This window comes from Argopecten irradians, chromosome 1 (genome assembly GCF_041381155.1).
Source record: "Argopecten irradians isolate NY chromosome 1, Ai_NY, whole genome shotgun sequence".
Classification (NCBI taxonomy): Eukaryota; Metazoa; Mollusca; class Bivalvia; order Pectinida; family Pectinidae; genus Argopecten; species Argopecten irradians.
Genome location: NC_091134.1, coordinates 66,652,501 through 66,675,913, shown reverse-complemented (window position 1 = coordinate 66,675,913; position 23,413 = coordinate 66,652,501). Strand labels below are relative to the sequence as shown.

General features: G+C 39.3%; 1 protein-coding gene across 1 annotated transcript in view; it reads left to right on the top strand.

The window, feature by feature from the left end:
• Positions 1-23,413, top strand: part of LOC138309486 (small subunit processome component 20 homolog) — a 114,689-nt gene that overhangs the window by 76,095 nt on the left and 15,181 nt on the right. The window contains exons 42-60 of the mRNA XM_069250732.1: positions 1,436-1,707; positions 3,803-3,915; positions 4,414-4,682; positions 4,953-5,386; positions 5,662-6,090; positions 6,366-6,634; positions 6,753-7,058; positions 7,452-8,189; positions 8,297-8,932; positions 12,768-12,778; positions 13,192-13,524; positions 13,732-13,899; positions 14,130-14,296; positions 16,123-16,279; positions 18,869-18,985; positions 19,654-19,824; positions 20,935-21,066; positions 21,270-21,380; positions 21,582-21,731. Of these exons, the coding sequence (XP_069106833.1) occupies positions 1,436-1,707; positions 3,803-3,915; positions 4,414-4,682; positions 4,953-5,386; positions 5,662-6,090; positions 6,366-6,634; positions 6,753-7,058; positions 7,452-8,189; positions 8,297-8,932; positions 12,768-12,778; positions 13,192-13,524; positions 13,732-13,899; positions 14,130-14,296; positions 16,123-16,279; positions 18,869-18,985; positions 19,654-19,824; positions 20,935-21,066; positions 21,270-21,380; positions 21,582-21,731 (4,983 nt within the window). The remainder of the gene's footprint in view (positions 1-1,435; positions 1,708-3,802; positions 3,916-4,413; positions 4,683-4,952; positions 5,387-5,661; positions 6,091-6,365; positions 6,635-6,752; positions 7,059-7,451; positions 8,190-8,296; positions 8,933-12,767; positions 12,779-13,191; positions 13,525-13,731; positions 13,900-14,129; positions 14,297-16,122; positions 16,280-18,868; positions 18,986-19,653; positions 19,825-20,934; positions 21,067-21,269; positions 21,381-21,581; positions 21,732-23,413) is intronic.

Genomic DNA, 23,413 nt, shown 5'->3' with positions numbered 1-23,413 from the left:
TGCATAATACCTTTTGGACTAGTCTGTCAACAAGATGGCCAAGCGGCCACCATCTTGGATTTCACCACTGTTTCTCAGAAAGTAATGAAGCGATCTGTCTTAAATTTCATATGTAGTATGTTTGAAAAAGTTTAAAAAGCAGGGAAAAGATCCCTCTTTCCATTATCAAACATAGATCATTCTTTGGTGGGCGCCAAGATCCCTCTGGGATCTCTTGTATATAAATGAGCCTGGTCCGACACCTAGGGGCTGAGGGTGGGGCCCCAAAAGGGCAAATTTTCTTAATTTTAGCTTTAAAATCCTACTCCTTCCTCATCCTTGGACGGATTTCATCCATATTTGGTGTGAAACATCATTTGGGATGGGCAATCATATTTTGTATAAATGAGCCTGGTCCAACCCCTAGGGGCTGAGGGGTGGGGCCCCAAAAGTGCAAATTTTCTTAATTTCAGCTTTAAAATCCTACTCCTCCTTCATCCTTGGATGGATTTCATCCATATTTGGTGTGAAACATCATTGGGGTAGGACAATCATATTTAATATAAATGAGCCTGGTCCAACCCCTTGGGGCTGAGGGATGTGGCCCCAAAAGGGCGAATTTTTTTAATTTTAGCTTTAAAATCCTACTCCTCCTTCATCCTTGGATGAATTTTATCCATATTTGGTGTGAAACATCATTCGGGAAGGACAATCATATTTTATATAAATGAGTCTGGTCTGACCCCTAGGGGCTGAGGGGTGGGGCCCCAAAAGGGCAAATTTTCTTAATTTTAGCTGGCCCACTTCCTGTTTTCAGGTTTTGGTCTCCGATCTCAATGATTTTATAGGGGTTTTAATTGATGCCGAACAACATTCAACATTTTCGTAAAGATTTTTGGTATTCCAAGATGGCCGCTGGCGCGCTTCCTGTTTTCAGGTTTCAGTCTCCGATCTCAATGAAAATTGGTCTATAGGGGTTTTAATTGATTCAGAAGGGGGAACTTTAGGTGAGGACAATCATATTTTATAAAGGACGGAGCTAAGACCCATGGGGATAGTACGGCGGAGGTCCAAAATGGGAGCTTTGCTGAAATTTGGCTTTAAAATCTGACGACTCCTCATATTAATCCTTGAATGGGTTACAACCATATATGGATTAAGGGCTACCAAGTTTGTTCAACAAATGATATTTACCTATTTCAGAAACTTACATATTCAACTAAGGAGTTCCTTGTATTGTTTATATTAATCGTTAACCAATACTTTATACTGTGACTTTGTTGTTTTGTGCCATGAGTCAGATGACCTTTAAGGCCCATGGGCCTCTTGTTTGTTGTCTATCTTTGTTCTTGTAACCTTGAACCTTCAGTTGAATTATTTACTTTATTATGATGAATGATATAGCAGTTTCTCAACAAACTAACATTAGAACATTTTTTTACCTGTTTCTCACCAGACCCACAAACGTTCCCGAGCCTTGAGGAGACTGATAAAGTACATGTCAGGTCATCAGGCCTGTAAGGAGGCAATTATGTCCTACTTCCTACCCCTGGCCTCAGCCTTCCTACAGGTCGACTCCTACACCAAGGCTCAGGCCCTACAGGAGGCAGCCATTGACACCATCGGGGCAGTCTGTTTACAGTTACCATGGCAACAATACCTTCACCAGCTCAAGTTTTACCTGGGTAGGCTACAGAGAGACTTGGACAAACAGAAGGGTCTCATCAGGTAGGTATATGATTTAAATTTTCTTTGATTGAGTCTAATGATAATCTTGTTCATATAAAAATATTTTTAACAAAAGCATGTTTTTTTAGGTCACCTGAGACGAAGTCACAAGTGACCTATTCTAATCACCTTTTGTCCGTCGTCGTCCGTCGTCCGTCGTATGTCCGTAAACAATTTACATTTTCGACTTCTCCAAAACTGCTGAAGCAATTTCAATGAAATTTTGCACAAACATTCTAAGGCATAAGGCCTATCAAAATTGTGAATTATATGGTCCCCACCCCCCAGGGGGCTGCCAGAGGGGCCAAAAGGGGTAAAATTCAGTAAAATTTCAAAAATCTTCTTCTCTACTCACAGATGTGGCAGAATCAAATACTCTTCATAGATAGAAAGGTCTTAAGGTCCTTTACAAAAATTGTGAATTATATGACCCTGGGGTCTCTAGTTTCCCCCTGGGGAGGGGGTTAAGTTTACTATAGTTTATATAGGGAAAACACATTTTTGAGCATTATTTGGTCATTTGTAATAGGAAATGAGTCAAATGTTGTCAGAATTGTCAGTATGAGATGGCCATTAAATCCTATCAACAAATTTTCTATGACTGACCCCCAGGGGCCTTAGGGGCGGGGTCAAAAGGGGTTAAATAGGCTAAAACTTCAAAAATCTTCTTCTGAAATTCTGGAAATGGTAGAATCAAATTCTTTTCATAGATAGAAAAGTCTTAAGGTCCTTTACAAAAATTGTGAATTATATGACCCTGGGGTCTCTAGTTTCCCCCCTGGGGAGGGGGTTAAGTTTACTATAGTTTATATAGGGAAAACACATTTTTGAGCATTATTTGGTCATTTGTAATAGGAAATGAGTCAAATGTTGTCAGAATTGTCAGTATGAGATGGCCATTAAATCCTATTAACAAATTTTCTATGACTGACCCCCAGGGGCCTTAGGGGCGGGGTCAAAAGGGGTTAAATAGGCTAAAACTTCAAAAATCTTCTTCTGAAATTCTGGAAATGGTAGAATCAAATTCTTTTCATAGATAGAAAGGTCTTTAGGTCCTTTACAAAAATTGTGAATTATATGACCCTGGGGTCTCTAGTTTCCCCCTGGGGAGGGGGTTAAGTTTACTATAGTTTATATAGGGAAAACACATTTTTTAGCATTATTTGGTCATTTGTAATAGGAAATGAGTCAAATGTTGTCAGAATTGTCAGTATGAGATGGCCATTGAATCCTATTAACAAATTTTCTATGACTGACCCCCAGGGGCCTTAGGGGCGGGGTCAAAAGGGGTTAAATAGGCTAAAACTTCAAAAATCTTCTTCTGAAATTCTGAAAATGGTAGAATCAAATTCTTTTCATAGATAAAAAGGTCTTAAGGTCCTTTACAAAAATTGTGAATTATATGACCCTGGGGTATCACGTTTCCCCCTGGCCTGGGGAGGGGGTCAAGTTTACTATAGTTTATGTAGGGAAAACACATTTATGAGCATTTTTTGCTCAATTTTCATTGGAAACGAGTCAAACTTGGTTTGAATTATTAGCCTGAGATAGCATTTTAACATCATATCCATATTGGTTCAGCCCGACCCCCTGGGGGCAGAGGGGCGGGGCCAAAAAAGGTCAAATAGGCTTAAACTTCAAAAAATATCCTTCTAAAATTCTGGAAATGGTAGAATCAAATACACGTTATAGATGAAAAGGTCTTAAAGTTTGTTTCGTAAAAATTGTAAATTATATGACCCTGGGGTCTCATGTTTCCCCTTGGGGAGGGGGTCAAGTTTACTATACCGGTATATGTCTTTAATTTGTTTCATTATTTGTTTCATTATATATTCTAACTCGGGTGACCGTTAAGGCCCATGGGCCTCTTGTTGTGTATGTACATTATTTTGCATAAATCTCCTGTGAAAACCTCTTATATGTTATGACTGTGTACTCTTGTCCTATCTCTGAATGCCAGCTCCTTAATGCTTACTGTCTGTCTCTGGCACATACAAATGTTTGTTCACTTTATAACAGGCAATAGCTGGTATCTAAACTAAAAATGAGATAAGCATGTATGATAAAGCTGAGTCTAGCATCTTTATTATTCCAGAGTCATAGTAGCCATATTGGATTCCTTCCATTTTGATGTGAGTGCCTCCCAGTTGAACCTTACAAACCTACCAGAATCGATCACCAAAAAGAAAGCTGTTGGTCTGCCTACAGGTGTGTTAAAGGTCTACATGTTTTAATATTTGTTAGTGAAGGATAATTCAGGCATCTACACAAGTGCCCACCAGTGATATAATATTTGTTGTAGAGGGTTAGAGAATTAGTTTCTCATGTCTAAACCACTAATGGTGATATTGGTTACCACATATTTATCATTTCACACAATATTTTCAAATAGAACTGCTAAGTGATCTAGAGTAGGGCATTTGTATGTTTAAAATGAGACATCAATTTTACATCCTTTTGTGCAAAGTATCAAGCTTGCAAAATAATATCACTTCAATAAGAAATGTTTTGAAGTTGATAATTTGGGCTTTATTTAACCAATGTACATGTGTGTCTGTTTGTTCTGTTGCTTTACATGGCTTAAATACAAAATATAATTTTGTTGCATGCTCTGACCTATCATGGAATGTAGTGCTCATGTGATCTTACTAAATGATGCTTACATGCTTGTCATTTATTGTGCTCATCACTTTGGGACTGCTATAGAAGAGGAGGATGCAGGAGATGATCAAATGAAAGGGGATGAGAACATGATTGAAGACATAGATGTTACAGAAGTTCCAGAACAAGACGATTCAAAACAGGAAATGTCTAATTCACAGTCAGGGAAAATGATATGTCCAGCAGCTTTAGCCACCAAGATCCATACAACTATAGTTAAAGGTCTCCTGCCACAGCTACAGAAGTGTCTCACTCAGAAGGTAAGTCCCCAGGAAGGTCTGCTGCCACAGTTACAGAAGTATCTCACTCAGAAGGTAAGTCCCCAGGAAAATCTACTGCCATAGTTATAGAAGTATCTCCCTCAGAAGGTAAGTCCCCAGGAAGATCTGCTGCCACAGTTACAGAAGTATCTCACTAAGAAAGTAAGTCCCCAGGAAGATCTGCTGCCATAGCTACAAAAGTATCTCACTCAGAAGGTAAGTCCCCAGGAAGGTCTGCTGCCATAGTTACAGAAGTGTCTCCCTCAGAAGGTAAGTCCCCAGGAAGGTCTGCTGCCATAGTAACAGAATTATCTCACTCAGAAGGTAAGTCCCCAGGAGGGTCTGTTGCCACAGTTACAGAAGTATCTCACTCAGAAGGAAAAGGCCCCAGGAAGGTCTAGAGCTGCTGCCATAGTTACAGAAATGTCTCCCTCCGAAGGTAAGTCCCCAGGAGGGTCTGCTGCCACAGTTACAGAAGTATCTCACTCAGAAGCTAAGTTCCCAGGGTCTGCTGCCATAGTTACAGAAGTATCTCACTCAGAAGGTAAGTCCCCAGGAAGGTCTGCTGCCATAGTTACAGAAGTATCTCCCTCAGAAGGTAAGTCCCCAGGAAGGTCTGCTGCCATAGTTACAGAAGTATCTCCCTCAGAAGGTAAGTCCCCAGGAAGGTCTGCTGCCATAGTTACAGAAGTATCTCACTCAGACGGTATCCCCAGGAGGGTCTGCTGCCACAGTTACAGAAGTGTCTCACTCAGAAGGTAAGTCCCCTGGAAGATCTACTGCCATAGTTACAGAAGTATCTCCCTCAGAAGGTAAGTCCCCAGGAAGATCTGCTGCCACAGTTACAGAAGTATCTCACTAAGAAAGTAAGTCCCCAGGAAGATCTGCTGCCATAGCTACAAAAGTATCTCACTCAGAAGGTAAGTCCCCAGGAAGGTCTGCTGCCATAGTTACAGAAGTGTCTCCCTCAGAAGGTAAGTCCCCAGGAAGGTCTGCTGCCATAGTTACAGAAGTATCTCACTCAGATGGTAAGTCCCCAGGAGGGTCTGTTGCCACAGTTACAGAAGTATCTCACTCAGAAGGAAAAGGCCCCAGGAAGGTCTAGAGCTGCTGCCATAGTTACAGAAATGTCTCCCTCCGAAGGTAAGTCCCCAGGAGGGTCTGCTGCCACAGTTACAGAAGTATCTCACTCAGAAGCTAAGTTCCCAGGGTCTGCTGCCATAGTTACAGAAGTATCTCACTCAGAAGGTAAGTCCCCAGGAAGGTCTGCTGCCATAGTTACAGAAGTATCTCCCTCAGAAGGTAAGTCCCCAGGAAGGTCTGCTGCCATAGTTACAGAAGTATCTCCCTCAGAAGGTAAGTCCCCAGGAAGGTCTGCTGCCATAGTTACAGAAGTATCTCACTCAGACGGTATCCCCAGGAGGGTCTGCTGCCACAGTTACAGAAGTATCTCACTCAGAAGGTAAGTTCCCAGGAAGATCTACTGCCATAGTTACAGAAGTATCTCCCTCAGAAGGTAAGTCCCCAGGAAGATCTGCTGCCACAGTTACAGAAGTATCTCACTAAGAAAGTAAGTCCCCAGGAAGATCTGCTGCCATAGCTACAAAAGTATCTCACTCAGAAGGTAAGTCCCCAGGAAGGTCTGCTGCCATAGTTACAGAAGTGTCTCCCTCAGAAGGTAAGTCCCCAGGAAGGTCTGCTGCCATAGTTACAGAAGTATCTCACTCAGATGGTAAGTCCCCAGGAGGGTCTGTTGCCACAGTTACAGAAGTATCTCACTCAGAAGGAAAAGGCCCCAGGAAGGTCTAGAGCTGCTGCCATAGTTACAGAAATGTCTCCCTCCGAAGGTAAGTCCCCAGGAGGGTCTGCTGCCACAGTTACAGAAGTATCTCACTCAGAAGCTAAGTTCCCAGGGTCTGCTGCCATAGTTACAGAAGTATCTCACTCAGAAGGTAAGTCCCCAGGAAGGTCTGCTGCCATAGTTACAGAAGTATCTCCCTCAGAAGGTAAGTCCCCAGGAAGGTCTGCTGCCATAGTTACAGAAGTATCGCCCTCAGAAGGTAAGTCCCCAGGAAGGTCTGCTGCCATAGTTACAGAAGTATCTCACTCAGACGGTATCCCCAGGAGGGTCTGCTGCCACAGTTACAGAAGTATCTCACTCAGAAGGTAAGTTCCCAGGGTCTGCTGCCATAGTTACAGAAGTGTCTCACTCAGAAGGTAAGTTCCCAGGGTCTGCTGCCATAGTTACAGAAGTGTCTCACTCAGAAGGTAAGTCCCCTGGAAGATCTACTGCCATAGTTACAGAAGTATCTCCCTCAGAAGGTAAGTCCCCAGGAAGGTCTGCTGCCATAGTTACAGAAGTGTCTCCCTCAGAAGGTAAGTCCCCAGGAAGGTCTGCTGCCATAGTTACAGAAGTATCTCACTCAGATGGTAAGTCCCCAGGAGGGTCTGTTGCCACAGTTACAGAAGTATCTCACTCAGAAGGAAAAGGCCCCAGGAAGGTCTAGAGCTGCTGCCATAGTTACAGAAATGTCTCCCTCCGAAGGTAAGTCCCCAGGAGGGTCTGCTGCCACAGTTTACAGAAGTATCTCACTCAGAAGCTAAGTTCCCAGGGTCTGCTGCCATAGTTACAGAAGTATCTCACTCAGAAGGTAAGTCCCCAGGAAGGTCTGCTGCCATAGTTACAGAAGTATCTCCCTCAGAAGGTAAGTCCCCAGGAAGGTCTGCTGCCATAGTTACAGAAGTATCTCCCTCAGAAGGTAAGTCCCCAGGAAGGTCTGCTGCCATAGTTACAGAAGTATCTCACTCAGACGGTATCCCCAGGAGGGTCTGCTGCCACAGTTACAGAAGTATCTCACTCAGAAGGTAAGTTCCCAGGGTCTGCTGCCATAGTTACAGAAGTGTCTCACTCAGAAGGTAAGTCCCCAGGAAGGTCTGCTGCCATAGTTACAGAAGTATCTCACTCAGATGGTAAGTCCCCAGGAAGGTCTGCTGCCATAGTTACAGAAGTATCTCACTCAGAAGGTAAGTCCCCAGGAAGGTCTGCTGCCATAGTTACAGAAGTGTCTCACTCAGAAGGTAAGTCCCCAGGAAGGTCTGCTGCCATAGTTACAGAAGTATCTCACTCAGAAGGTAAGTCCCCAGGAAGGTCTGCTGCCATAGTTACAGAAGTATCTCACTCAGAAGGTAAGTCCCCAGGAAGGTCTGCTGCCATAGTTACAGAAGTGTCTCACTCAGAAGGTAAGTCCCCAGGAAGGTCTGCTGCCATAGTTACAGAAGTATCTCACTCAGAAGGTAAGTCCCCAGGAAGGTCTGCTGCCATAGTTACAGAAGTATCTCACTCAGAAGGTAAGTCCCCAGGAAGGTCTGCTGCCATAGTTACAGAAGTGTCTCACTCAGAAGGTAAGTCCCCAGGAAGGTCTGCTGCCATAGTTACAGAAGTATCTCACTCAGATGGTAAGTCCCCAGGAAGGTCTGCTGCCATAGTTACAGAAGTATCTCACTCAGAAGGTAAGTTCCCAGGGTCTGCTGCCATAGTTACAGAAGTGTCTCACTCAGAAGGTAAGTCCCCAGGAAGGTTGCTGCCATAGTTACAGAAGTATCTCACTCAGATGGTAAGTCCTCAGGAAGGTCTGCTGCAATAGTTACAGAAGTATCTCACTCAGAAGGTAAGTCCCCAGGAAGGTCTGCTGCCATAGTTACAGAAGTGTCTCACTCAGAAGGTAAGTCCCCAGGAAGGTCTGCTGCCATAGTTACAGAAGTATCTCACTCAGAAGGTAAGTCCCCAGGAAGGTCTGCTGCCATAGTTACAGAAGTATCTCACTCAGAAGGTAAGTCCCCAGGAAGGTCTGCTGCCATAGTTACAGAAGTATCTCACTCAGAAGGTAAGTCCCCAGGAAGGTCTGCTGCCATAGTTACAGAAGTATCTCGCTCAGATGGTAAGTCCCCAGGAAGGTCTGCTGCCATAGTTACAGAAGTATCTCACTCAGAGGTAGTCCCCAGGAAGGTCTGCTGCCACAGTTACAGAAGTGTCACCTCAGAAGGTAAGTCCCCAGGAAGGTCTGCTGCCATAGTTACAGAAGTATCTCACTCAGATGGTAAGTCCCCAGGAAGGTCTGCTGCCATAGTTACAGAAGTGTCTCACTCAGAAGGTAAGTCCCCAGGAAGGTCTGCTGCCATAGTTACAGAAGTATCTCCTAGAGGTAAGTCCCCAGGAAGGTCTGCTGCCACAGTTAAAGAGTCTCCTCAGAGTAAGTCCCCAGGAAGGTGTGCTGCCATAGTTACAGAAGTATCTCACTCAGATGGTAAGTCCCAGGAAGGTCTGCTGCCATAGTTACAGAAGTATCTCACTCAGACGGTTAGTCCCCAGGAAGGTCTGCTGCCACAGTTACAGAAGTGCCTCACCTCAGAAGGTAAGTCCCCAGGAAGGTTTGCTCCATAGTTACAGAAGTATCTCACTCAGAAGGTAAGTCCCCAGGAAGGTCTGCTGCCATAGTTACAGAAGTATCTCCCTCAGAAAGTAAGTCCCAGGAAGGTCTGCTGCCATAGTTACAAAAGTGTCTCCCAGAAGAAAGTCCCCAGGAAGTAAGTCCCAGTTACAAAAGTGTCTCATCTTATCACTCAGTAGTAAGTCCCCTAGGAAGGTTTTCACTGCTTGCCATAGTTTTTTCAGTAACCATCAGAAACATTACCCAGAAAATGGTCAGATTTTGTGTAAGTCCCCAGGAATCCTGCTGCCCGGAGCACTCAGAAAGTCTCTGCCATAACAGCAGTGATCACTCAGATTAAGTCCACAAAACTTCATAGACACATTCATTTTATCTCACTCAGTCTAGTATAGTCCCCAGGAAGGTTTGCTGCCATACTTTTTGTAACTCTTCAGTCAACTGTAACCAGGAAACATTTGCTGCCATAGTTAAAAAGTGTTGTAGATTTAAGTTTCAGTAAGAATGTTTCCTGAGCAAAGTCTAAAACCAGTCAGAGTATATTTCCACGAAACTTCATAGACACATTCTTTTTATGGTCTAGTCCCCATGTATTTCTTTTGCTATTTTACAGAGTGTTTTATTTTTTGCACTCTTTCCGTTACCATGGAAACATCCAGATGAAAATATCATGGTAAATGGTAAATGTTGATATTTTGCAAAACTCCACCCATCTTTGTGTATAAGTAGTCCTGTCTAATATAAATGTCAAGGCTGTTTAGTGTCAAAACTCTGATAAAACAAGACCCTGTATTGACTCATCCTGTGTTTACTTGAATTATATTTCCAGGGTCTTTTTTAGCTCAAGGGGATAATGCATTTTTCCTGTAAAGTGTATCCCCTTATCCATGTGTTCAAGTCTCCAGATATCAAAACTGTGTCTTCTGTATATTTATTATCTCTCCATTGGCCTATTTCATATGTATCAAACTGTGTCATTTCCTGTATATTTCAGTATCCTCATCAAACTGTGTAAAGTCCTGATATTTCAGTATCCTCATCAAAACTGTGTCATTTCATATTTCAGTATACCTCATCAAACTGTGTCATTTTCCTGTATTTCAGTATCCTGTCAATTCATCAAATGGCGCATTCCTGTATATATTTCTGTGTCATTTCCTGTATATTTCAGTATCCTGTCATCTAAGTGTGTAATTTCCTGATATTTCAGTATCCTCATCAAACTGTGTCATTTCCTGTATATATTACAGTATCCTGATATTTCAGTATATCTCATCAAACTGTGTCCTATATTCAGTCTGCAATTTGCTGATATTTCAGTATTATCATCAAACTGTGTCATTCCTGATATTTCAGTATCCTCATAGAACTGTGTCAATCCTGATATTTCAGTATTCTCATCAAACTGTGTCATTCCTGATATTTCAGTATCCTCATCGAACTGTGTCAATCCTGATATTTCAGTATCCTCATCAAACTGTGTCATTCCTGATATTTCAGTATTCTCATCAAACTGTGTCATTCCTGATATTTCAGTATCCTCATCGAACTGTGTCAATCCTGATATTTCAGTATTCTCATCATCACTGTGTCAAATATTTCAGTATTCTGTGTCATTCCTGATATTTCAGTATTCTCATCAAACTGTGTCATTCCTGATATTTCAGTATCCTCATCAAACTGTGTCATTCCTGATATTTCAGTATCCTCATCAAACTGTGTCATTCCTGATATTTCAGTATTCTCATCAAACTGTGTCATTCCTGATATTTCAGTATTCTCATCAAACTGTGTCATTCCTGATATTTCAGTATCCTCATCGAACTGTGTCAATCCTGATATTTCAGTATTCTCATCAAACTGTGTCATTCCTGATATTTCAGTATTCTCATCAAACTGTGTCATTCCTGATATTTCAGTATCCTCATCAAACTGTGTCATTCCTGATATTTCAGTATTCTCATCAAACTGTGTCATTCCTGATATTTCAGTATTCTCATCAAACTGTGTCATTCCTGATATTTCAGTATTCTCATCAAACTGTGTCATTCCTGATATTTATTCCCCGCCCAACGAAGTTGGCGGGGGATATACAAATGGGTTCCGTCCGTCCGTCCGTACGAATGGTTTCCGGAGCATAACTCTAAAACCAGTAGAGATATTTCCACGAAACTTCATACACACATTGGTCTTATGGTCTTGTAGTGCCTTTTGCTATTTTTAGGTTTTCATTTTTTGCATTTTTTCCGTAACCATGGAAACATTGCTGAAAATATCATATTTTTGTACCAGGTTCGTTTCCGGAGCATGACTCTAAAACCAGAAGAGATATTTCCACGAAACTTCATAGACACATTGGTCTTATGGTCTAGTAGTGCCTTTTGCTATTTTAAGGTTTTCACTTTTTGTACTTTTTTTTGTAACCATGGAAACATTACTGAAAATGGCAGATTTTTGGGTAAGAATCGTTTCCGGAGCACAACTTTAAAACCAGCATAGATATTTCCACGAAACTTCATAGACACATTCTTTTTATGGTCTAGTAGTGCCTTTTGCTATTTTTAGGTTTTCATTTTTTGCACTCTTTCCGTTACCATGGAAACATTGATGAAAATATCATGGTAAATGGTAAATGTTACTTTGCAAAACCCCACCCATCTTTGTGTATATAGTCTAATATAAATGTCAAGGCTGTATACCTGATAAAACAATTGCAGCCCCGCTCTACTTGAATTATACTCCATCTTTCTTTAGCTCAACTTCCTTTTTCCTGGTTTTTTTCATACACATAAGTCTCCACAATCAAACTTACTTCAGCTTTAATATCTCCATTGGCTGGGTATCTGAATGACTATGTCCTTGTTCAGTATCCTCATCAAACTGTGTCATTTCCTGTATATTTCAGTATCCTCATCAAACTGTGTCATTTCCTGTATATTTCAGTATCCTGTCATTTCAGTATCCTGTCATCTAAGTGTGTAATTTCCTGACATTTCAGTATCCTCATCAAACTGTGTCATTTCCTGTATATTTCAGTATCCTGTCATCTAAGTGTGTAATTTCCTGAAATTTCAGTATACTCATCAAACTGTGTCATTTCCTGTATATTTCAGTATCCTGTCATCTAAGTGTGTAATTTCCTGTATATTTCAGTATCCTGTCATCTAAGTGTGTAATTTCCTGAAATTTCAGTATATTCATCAAACTGTGTCATTTCCTGTATATTTCAGTATCCTGTCATCTAAGTGTGTAATTTCCTGCCATTTCAGTATCCTCATCAAACTGTGTCATTTCCTGTATATTTCAGTATCCTGTCATCTAAGTGTGTAATTTCCTGAAATTTCAGTATACTCATCAAACTGTGTCATTTCCTGTATATTTCAGTATCCTGTCATCTAAGTGTGTAATTTCCTGATATTTCAGTATACTCATCAAACTGTGTCATTTCCTGTATATTTCAGTATCCTGTCATCTAAGTGTGTAATTTCCTGATATTTCAATATACTCATCAAACTGTGTCATTTCCTGTATATTTCAGTATCCTGTCATCTAAGTGTGTGTAATTTCCTGACATTTCAGTATACTCATCAAACTGTGTCATTTCCTGTATATTTCAGTATCCTGTCATCTAAGTGTGTAATTTCCTGAAATTTCAGTATACTCATCAAACTGTGTCATTTCCTGTATATTTCAGTATCCTGTCATGTAAGTGTGTAATTTCCTGAAATTTCAGTATCCTCATCAAACTGTGTCATTTCCTGTATATTTCAGTATCCTGTCATCTAAGTGTGTAATTTCCTGACATTTCAGTATCCTCATCAAACTGTGTCATTTCCTGTATATTTCAGTATCCTGTCATCTAAGTGTGTAATTTCCTGAAATTTCAGTATACTCATCAAACTGTGTCATTTCCTGTATATTTCAGTATCCTGTCATCTAAGTGTGTAATTTCCTGATATTTCAGTATACTCATCAAACTGTGTCATTTCCTGTATATTTCAGTATCCTGTCATCTAAGTGTGTAATTTCCTGATATTTCAGTATACTCATCAAACTGTGTCATTTCCTGTATATTTCAGTATCCTGTCATCTAAGTGTGTAATTTCCTGAAATTTCAGTATACTCATCAAACTGTGTCATTTCCTGTATATTTCAGTATCCTGACATCTAAGTGTGTAATTTCCTGTTATTTCAGTATCCTCATCAAAGTGTGTAACTTCCTGAAGTCGCGTGCCAAGGACATTCGGGATACAGCCAGGGACACACTAACAAAGATCCTGACATCACTGGGATCACGCTTCCTACCGTACGCCCTGTCAGAAATGAGGGGAATCCTGACCAGGGGCTACCAGCTCCATGTGCTGACGTTTACTGTGTACGTCCTGCTGAAGAACATCATGCCCTTGACCACGCCAGGTGACCTTGACGTCTGCTGTGCCAGTCTACAGGAGGTAAACGGTCCTACCAGTTTTAATAAGGATGTTGTTTTATGATGTTGTGAAAACAAATAAAAATGTATATTATGTTCAGTCATTATCAAATCTCAGATGAATTTGTAATATTAGAAAACTACATTTAATTCCTAAAAGCACTGAATGCAGTTAAGATAATACTACTGCCAAGTTTGGTTTTGTTATATGATGATGGCTGTATTCCAGGTGTTCCACAATGAGTTATTTGGGGAAGTTGGGGAGGAGAAGGATGTGGAAGGCATCAGAGCCAAATTATTTGAGGCTCGTAAAATCAAGAGTTATGACTCCTATCAGATTCTGGCAAAACTCATCGGTACCAAATCTCTCTTACCATTCATACAACCTATCAAAACGGTGAGTACAAATGGCTCAATCAGCTATCCAGTCTGTTGATTATTCACATACTATAACCTTATACGGACTTAGTATGAAAAACTTAGTATTAAAGTTATAAATAACTTTATATGACCTTTGTAGGATGTGTTTTAATCTCTGAACTTGTGACCTTTGTGCAGGCTATGTTTTAATCTCTGACCTTATGTGACCTTTGTGTGATGTGTTTTGACTTTTGCCCTTGATTACAGGTACTGGACACAACACACAGCCATAAGATGGCCCGAAAGGTCCAGGAGGTTCTGAGGAGGATAGTTAATGGACTGATGGAGAATGAGAACTTGACCACTGAGGCCTTGACCATTTTCTGTCATGGACTCGTATCGGAGCTCTTCCCTCAGCTGTCTGTCAAACAGAGGTCAGTGTGATTTGGGTTTTATAGGAGATTTCAGAAAAGATGGCGTGACGTCACAGAAAGTTTACATCCGGGTCCTCAAAGGTACAAACACAATATGGCGACTGATAAAAACAATAACAGATACGTACATCCAAGCTTCATAATCGATACTTTGACAAAAGTTTACGCTTTCATACTTGCAAATTCTGATTTTGAAATGGTTTCTTATTGTTTCACAGGTTACGGATGTTAACATTTTTATATTTTCATTTGTTTATTGCTAAATTTTAGTGTCGAAGCCACCTATCGAAGCGCTGCCGGGCCATCACACGTAGGCCTACCCGATTTTGTCCATACGTATAAATTCAGGTTGTGAAAAGGTGTTTATGAAAAGATGATCTATTTCAATGTATAATGTTTCTGTTATACATGAAAAACTTTTCACAATACGATATGATATAAACAAAACGTGAACCACCTGACCAGACCACGGCCGCTCGTGTATGGCTTCGTCGCTGGTAGATCACCGCAGGCCACAGCATTGTTGGGGAAATAAATCATATTAATAATTACCAACACTTTTATCTAAAAAAGTACTTATTTAAGATATATATTCGTTATTTAATATGTACATGTTGTTTTAATGGAATACTCTTTATCATAACAAAATTACGAATAGTAATTAAACTACTGTTTTACACGTACACGTATGGCTGACGAAATAATATGGCGATCTCGTAAAATAATATTTTTGATATTTCATTTTCAGCCGCTTTTATGCCATGGACTGCCGGCTGTGTTAAGTCTCAAACTGAAGTGGTATTACTTTTAGATAATTGGAATACATATTAGGTAGACTTCATTTAAATTGATATAAATTACAGATCGTAGTACTGTAAATGCCGACCAGGATACATTGCGCACGGCTTCGAGAATCCTAAATACTCAAAGTTTTGTTTAAAAATATGATAAAAAGAACCTACAAACTGACTCATTTGTATGTTGTAAACTAAATCCCAAAATTGATGACAAAAAATAACCAGAATACGTAATTTAATGACACTGAAAATGGACGAAATTCGGGTTCTCGGCTGTACTGTAATGGCTGCCGTGGGCTTGGGGTAATCTACGAAAGCAAATGTTTAATTTTGCACTAATCACACATCGTAAAGTGTTTTATCAAGAAACACTTCGAAAACAGTAATTGCTTATAATTATATTTTGAGGGACTTTGAGTTTAATTTGTAATATCAAGTTGATATTTGCAATATATCTGTCAAGGTTTATACGTAATGGCGACCGTGTTTTCTCGTAGCGGTCGAAAATGGAGTATAAAATATATGAATACTATAAGTTTAAATTCATATATTATTATAAAATATTTTTATTTACACTTTTTGAAATGTAAATAATGCAATAGTTCTCGGATTGGCGTTCTATCTATTACAATAAAATGTAAACAAACATCGCAAGCGGCTGTGTTCCTACAATGTTTATGTGTACAGATATAAGAGTTGTACCTTTGAGCGCCCGGATGTGCCTTTGTGTGACGTCATCGCCATCTTTTTCTGAAATCTCCTATTGTTAAAGCTAAATGTATCATTCTGTCTCACATTAAGGTTAATATTATTTATGTATGTTTGTGATATTCATTCAGCTCGATGAGTTTCTTTGTAGTCTTACTGGATAGTTCTTTAGTTAAGGATTTAAATAACAAAATAACCAATTCTTGATAATTTTGAAAACATATTTTTGGAAGAGTTTCTCAGCTTTACAAACTACGAAATAGTAGAAAACACAAACAGGATGATGTAATGAGCATGTTGACATTAACCTTTACCTAACAGTGATGAGAACAGTAAGAAAAATGGTTCGACCCCCGATGATAGGAGACGGAAACCCCAGAGTTGTCTGTTGTTACCATACACACCTGTACGTGGCGGAGAAAAACCCAAAGGTAGCAAACGAACCAACGCTCATATCTTAGTGGAGTTTGGGCTGCAGGTAAATCTTAATTGCTTCAAGGTATAATCTTAGTGTGTTTTGTGTCGTCGGCGTCCGGGAAACAGTTTCCATGCATTAACTTAATCATTATCTATTGTCCGATTTCAACCAAATTTAGTATACTGTTTTATATCAGTGAGATCTTGGATGAGTTTGATAATGGTCAAAATCCATCAATATTTGCAAGAGTTATGGGACTTTAAAATCGTCAAAAGAGATAAATCCATGGTTTCCGCTCGGTAACTTAAATATTTATTGCCCAATTTCAACAAAATTTTATAAGGTGCTTTATTTAATGAGATCTCGGATGAGATAAATAATGGTCGAAATCCGTCAATATTTGCAAGAGTTACAGGACTTAAAAATCATAAAAACAGATAAATCCATGGTTTCCGCTCAATAACTTTAGTATTTATTGTCCAATTTCAACAAAATTTATATGTTGTTTTATATCAATGAGATCTTGGATGATTTCAATAATGGTTGAAATCCTTCAATATTTGCAAGAGTTACGGGACTTTAAAATCGTCAAAACAGATAAATCCATGGTTTTCGCTCAATAACTTTAGTATTTATTGTCCAATTTAAACCAAATTTAGGATATTGCTTTATATCAATGATATCTTCAATGGGATCGATACTTGTCAAAATACGTCGATATTTGCAAGATTTAGGGACTTTAAAATCGTCAAAAAATGGTTTCCGCTCAAGAACTGTAGTATTTATTGTCCGATTTCAACCAAATTTGGTGTATTGCTTTATATCACTGAGATCTAAGATCGGTTCGATACTGGTCAAAATCCATCAAAATTTGCAAGAGTTACGGGATTTGATAACTTCACCTAATTATTAACAATATTTTCAACTGTAAATAACTATTTTTTGTGATGCTGTGCAGGCGACACATCCACTTCCGTGGAATTCTTGTTTCTGTAATGGAGCTCTTGGTGAAAAGATGTTAAGTTACAACTAAACAACATCTCCCACAAACCAGTCATATGTGATTTGCAATGATTTTTGAGATGATGCAATGTATACCAAATAGTTTTAAGCTATTTCTATCAGGTCATGTTTGCAATGTTAATTTTTCACATAAATTAAATGCATGGGACGTTAACTGAATGATTGCTAAAATGAAAGTTTTTACATATTACAATCAAACCTGCTCTAACGACCGCCTGTATATAACGACCGCCTGTCTATAACGACTGGTTTTTAGACTCCCCCTGCATTTTTACTATATAATGGCACTGTGCATAACGACCACCTGTCTAATGTGGCAAACGATCGGTCATTTTAGCCCCGTCAAGTCTGTCTAACAACCGGTTGCGAGATCGACTTTTCGAGTACCGAGTACAATGTGCGTGTAGTAGCATCCCTTTGACCTACTTCCGGTAATTAACTTCCTTAGTAAGTAAATGGCAGCCATTACTGAAGCCAAAGCTATGAATTGTTTATACAGGATTATATGGTTTATAACTTAATGGTCGTAACATTTGAGGTACAAATATGGTTGCCGACTTAACAACCGTTTATGCCTATCAAAGACTGAAATTATGTTTGATCGCGAACGCCATGTGCCTAAAAAGATCACTCGTAAAGCGTGATTTTGAAGCCACAACTCTGATGATACGGTAGGCAAAATAAAACATGCCGATTTATTTAATGTGTTACGTTATTTATTGTTGAGATTTAGCATTGTAATAATGCTAAGAAATGACCTGTACTTAACCTATTTCAAATTAGGCCTATGAATTTACATTTGATTTCTTTACGATTAAAGTCAGTCGGATTATCGCCCGATGTAACTCGGGTATTCTCGATGTGTTTATAGATAAAATACGGTCCCAATACTTGGTAGAAATGTTCTTGAAAGTTAATATGTTTACCTGCATTGTGATTTTAATAGTTTTGAAGCTGCATATTGTGAGAAAACGTCTCCATATCAATCTTTCATGTTCCGAGATTAATCCGTCAAAACTGGTTACACGGCAACATTACATACGACTTGCCAGCAAGAATGTGTTGTAAAGATATTACATGCATACATTGTCTGAAAATAATCGTTCACAAATAATTCCAGGCCATGTGAAGTCAGTAATTTGGTAATTATTGTGTTCGTACATGTAGCTGAAAAGATCTATCATGTATCAAAACAAGCTGATTTTGTTATGATAGAAATTTCCGATAGCATTTGAAAGCCCCTTCCAAACATTAAAAAAAAATAAAATGAACACAAATCACGGAAATATACTATTCTGACACAATTCTTTCTTAAATAACGCATGGCAATAAATATACAAACATCCAGTAGCAGGTATGTTTTGCATTAATATAATTCTGTTTTATTTACTGGTTCGCTGGTTGGCACGAAAGCCCCAACCTGTCTATAAAGGCAACCTATCTATAGTGACTGTTTTTCTGTCTCTCCTTCAGTGGTCGTTATAGACAGGTTTGACTATATTTAAATCAACCTAACCATGTCTCAATGGCAGAAAAGGTTGTGTGTCTGTTAGTATCTTGATTTTTAACCTTGAGTGTCTGACCTTGGGCCTGTAGTTGATACCTTTGACCTTTATTACCTGTCAGCTGCTTCACCTGTCACTAAAGAAAGGGCGACTTGTTGCCACAAAAGAGGAACATCTACAGATGCTTGATCCGTTTGTGTCAATAATGGCAAAATGTCTGCAGTCTAAACATGTCAAGGTAAGGCCAAGTATGCCTGTTGTTCAATCCTTTTTCAAATAATATTTTGAAATAAAATTTGCTGAAATCGAAATTTTAAGGCCAAGTTTAAACACATCAAGGTAAGGCCAAGTCTAAACACTTCAAGATAAGGCAAAGTCTAAATATGTCAAGTTAAGGCCAATTCTAACCATATCAAGGTAAGGCTAAGTCTAAACACCTTAAGGTAAGGCCAAGTTTAAACATGTCAAGGTAAAACCAAATCTAAACACATCAATTCAGTGTGAAATATATAAGAATTCTGTCAATCGAACACTATTTAAACACATACTAACGGTTTTATGTAATAAACATTGCAGGTTTCTTGATCGGCTCATGAAACAGTTTGCATCAGTTGTATAAAAAATACACTGTATGTTTCTAAAACAAACATTAATAAAATTAGCAACATGTTTTTATCACAAGAGCGGTATGTGTTTATCCATCTCAGATATTGTTCCATAAGAAATGTTGCACATAGGTTTACACAGGGTTTACCATTGGATAATATTTATACAAACAGACATATAAATCTGATAATTTGAATACAGAATTTTGACAGACTTGCGACTGTCAGAGTAACCATTGACAACCCTATATTTTACACTTACATCAGACAACATATATCCCTATTTACTGTTTATGTACAGGTTAACACTGTCACCATGAGATGTCTGTGCTGGATCCTTAAGTTCCCACTGCCAGCCCTTCAGCAGCACATTCGTCCTATTGCCAATGGTATCATTGTCCTACTGAGAAACTATGCCTCGGCGGGCTCAGCGGCTGGGGATAATCTTGACCTCATCACCATGGCATTTAAGGTAAAGTACCGTTAATGTATACTTATTATTACAGCGCCATTACAATAAGTGTTCCTATTTACATTCATTCACTCGATAGACACGTTGGATGGTAGCTGATGTAGTAGGCTGGTAACTGATGCAGTAGATTAGATTTTAATTGGCATGTAATGAAGGCACTGATTGACTGAAGCATTGGCAGCTGATTGCCTCAGACTGACAAGATCACCGACAACATTGAGAAGTAGGCGGAGCCAGCGGATCTCTGATGTTCATACCCGACTCTGTTGTACAATGTGTTTGATCACGTTGTGTACTATTTAATTTTTTACAATGTATGCATTCAATCACTGTATTAAAAATCGTGATTGTTTTGTTTCACTTATTAAGCGAATGTTTTGAGGATGTTTTGATCATAAATTATTGGTCATTTCTCTCGACTTTGGGGAGTATTCATACTCTAGATCTAGCCTATTTATTCTACCAACGTTTCTATGGATTAAATTTTTCATCGTGTTTGTTAATGTGTTGGTTTAGATCTATTGTATCCATTGTAATGCTACATGTAATGTCACAACCAAATCTAGCTACTGTTGTACCTTCTGACTGACTTTTCCGCTGCAAAGTCTGTTTGGTGTGGAAAACAAATTAGGTACGGTTGGCAATAGATTATGTCTTATCAGAATATATTCCGATCAAAAACGGTTTTGATACATATATACCTGGATGTTAGTTGTGGATGTTATTCTAGTTGTAGATGTCGAGTTTGAATGCATTACCAAAATACTTATATTTTCATTTGATTTATATTTGCGTGACCCTCACAGATAATGTTCTCGGAGGTTGGCACATGCGCAGCGGTAGTTTACAAAATGTTGGTTGATTTTAGCTGAGAAATTGTCAACACTAGATTCTAATGCATCTATCTGATTAAATACTGGTGACAAAGTTAAAAAATCTACGTCTCAACTGAACCACCCACTAGACTGGCTGTCACATGTACGCTTATTGTAACGGCGCTGTAAGCTGTTTATAAACTTCACTATAGATAATAAGGCTGTTATTTACCTGTGATTGTGTGTTTTTTAGGCAGTGACGGCTGTTAATTACCTGTGATTTTGTGTTTATTAGGCTGTGACAGTACTGGTGAGGGACGTTACATTTTATAAGATTAACTCGGAACAGCTACAGGTGTTACTGGGGTTTTGTGAGGAGGATCTCCATGACTACCATAGACAAAGTACTGCGTTCTCCCTCCTCAGGGTAAGGATTCTATATAATATTGTTCAATGTTAATCTATTTTATGTAAGGTGAAAAAGTTTGTTGATGAGTGAGCCAGGAGTCATATAAGTAGTTCGGAATCAATGAAACAAAAAATTTTTCCATCTTCCACACAAAAAGAAGATGAGTAAGTTATCATATCTTTCATGAATATTAATAAATGTGATTTTGTCCCTCTCACCAGGCCATTTTGTCACGGAAACTCAATGTACCAGAGATGCCTGAGCTGATGTTGAAGGTGCAGACCATGTCCATCACAGCCAATTCTCCTCACACACGGAGAGAATGTAGACAGGTAACTGTTGTTGTGACAGGTATTACCATATAGATGTCACCCTCCTGGTATCAATGGCTTGTTCAAATACTCGCCACACTATATTGCTCCATTCGGGAAAACTTTTCTTCATTTAAACGAGATGAATAATACACAGGTTCTTGGTTTGATCCCTTAATGGAATATTAGTTGTAATCATATGCTCTGTAACATGTTTTATAGATAAGCCTACAGTACATGATGGACTACCCTCTCGGTAAGAAACTCATCAAACACCTGGAGTTCTTCCTGACACAGCTATCCTACCACATAGACATAGGCAGGGAGTCAGCACTCGAAATGTTAGCCACAATTTTCTCCAGCTTCCCACAGGTGAGAAATTATTCATGTTGGATAATGGAAGATTATCATTTCAATATTAGACTTAAACAATTTTTCATAATGTCACTATATAATGAAATCTTTTAAAACTGTTATATTTTCATGTTTAAGCTATTATAGATTGTAGCTTTAGAGTTATCCCTCTTCTTCCCTACACTGGACATGAGGTCAATATATGGCACTGAGATACAAGTCTTAGGGAGAGTTATTTGTATATGTATTACACTAAAACCTGACTTTACCACCAAAAGTTTTCCTTAAAACATTATCATAACAAAATTATAATCTAAAACTTTTAAGAAAAAACAAGAAATGTGTATTAAATAAGTAATTAGTAAATTTTGTTTTAAATTTATTGTTGCACTACTTGGTACCTCTAACCCAAAGTCACTCGGCTCTTTCCAGTGTTCCACTCAGAATACTACACAGTATTCTGTGGCTCTCAGTGCTATACTCACACCTAACACTACCAAACTATATACATCACCACTAAGCACCTATCAACACTTACCACTTTACAATGCCATGTACTCACACCGAACACTACCAAACTATATGCATTACCACTCAGCACCTATCAACACTTACCACTTTACATTGCCATCCACTCGTACCCTCCACTACCAAGCTATATACTGCACTACTCAGCACCTATCAACACTTACCACTTTACAATGCCATCTACTCACACCGAACACTACCAAGCTATATACAGCACTACTCAGCACCTATCAACACTTACCACTTTACAATGCCACCGACTCGTACCCTCCACTGCCAAGCTATATACTGCACCACTCAGCACCTATCAACACTTACCTCTTTACAATGCTACCCGCTCATACCCTCCACAACCAAGCTATATACAGCACCACTCAGCACCTATCAACACTTACCACTTTACATTGCCACCCACTCATAACCTCCACTACCAAACTATATACAGCACCACTCAGCACCTATCAACACTTACCACTTTACAATGCCTTCTACTCACACCGAACACTACCCAGCTATATACAGCACCACTCAGCACCTATCAACACTTACCACTTTACAATGCCTTCTACTCACACCGAACACTACCCAGCTATATACAGCACCACTCAGCACCTATCAACACTTACCACTTTACATTGCCACCCACTCATACCCTCCACTACCAAGCTATATACAGCACCACTCAGCACCTATCAACACTTACCACTTTACATTGCCACCCACTCATACCCTCCACTACCAAGCTATATACTGCACCACTCAGCACCTATCAACACTTACCACTTTACATTGCCACCCACTCATACCCTCCACTACCAAACTATATACAGCACCACTCAGCACCTATCAACACTTACCACTTTACATTGCCATCTACTCACACCGAACACTACCCAGCTATATACAGCACCACTCAGCACCTATCAACACTTACCACTTTACATTGCCACCCACTCATACCCTCCACTACCAAGCTATATACTGCACCACTCAGCACCTATCAACACTTACCACTTTACAATGCCATCTACTCACACCGAACACTACCCAGCTATATACAGCACCACTCAGCACCTATCAACACTTACCACTTTACATTGCCACCCACTCATACCCTCCACTACCAAGCTATATACTGCACCACTCAGCACCTATCAATACTTACCACTTTA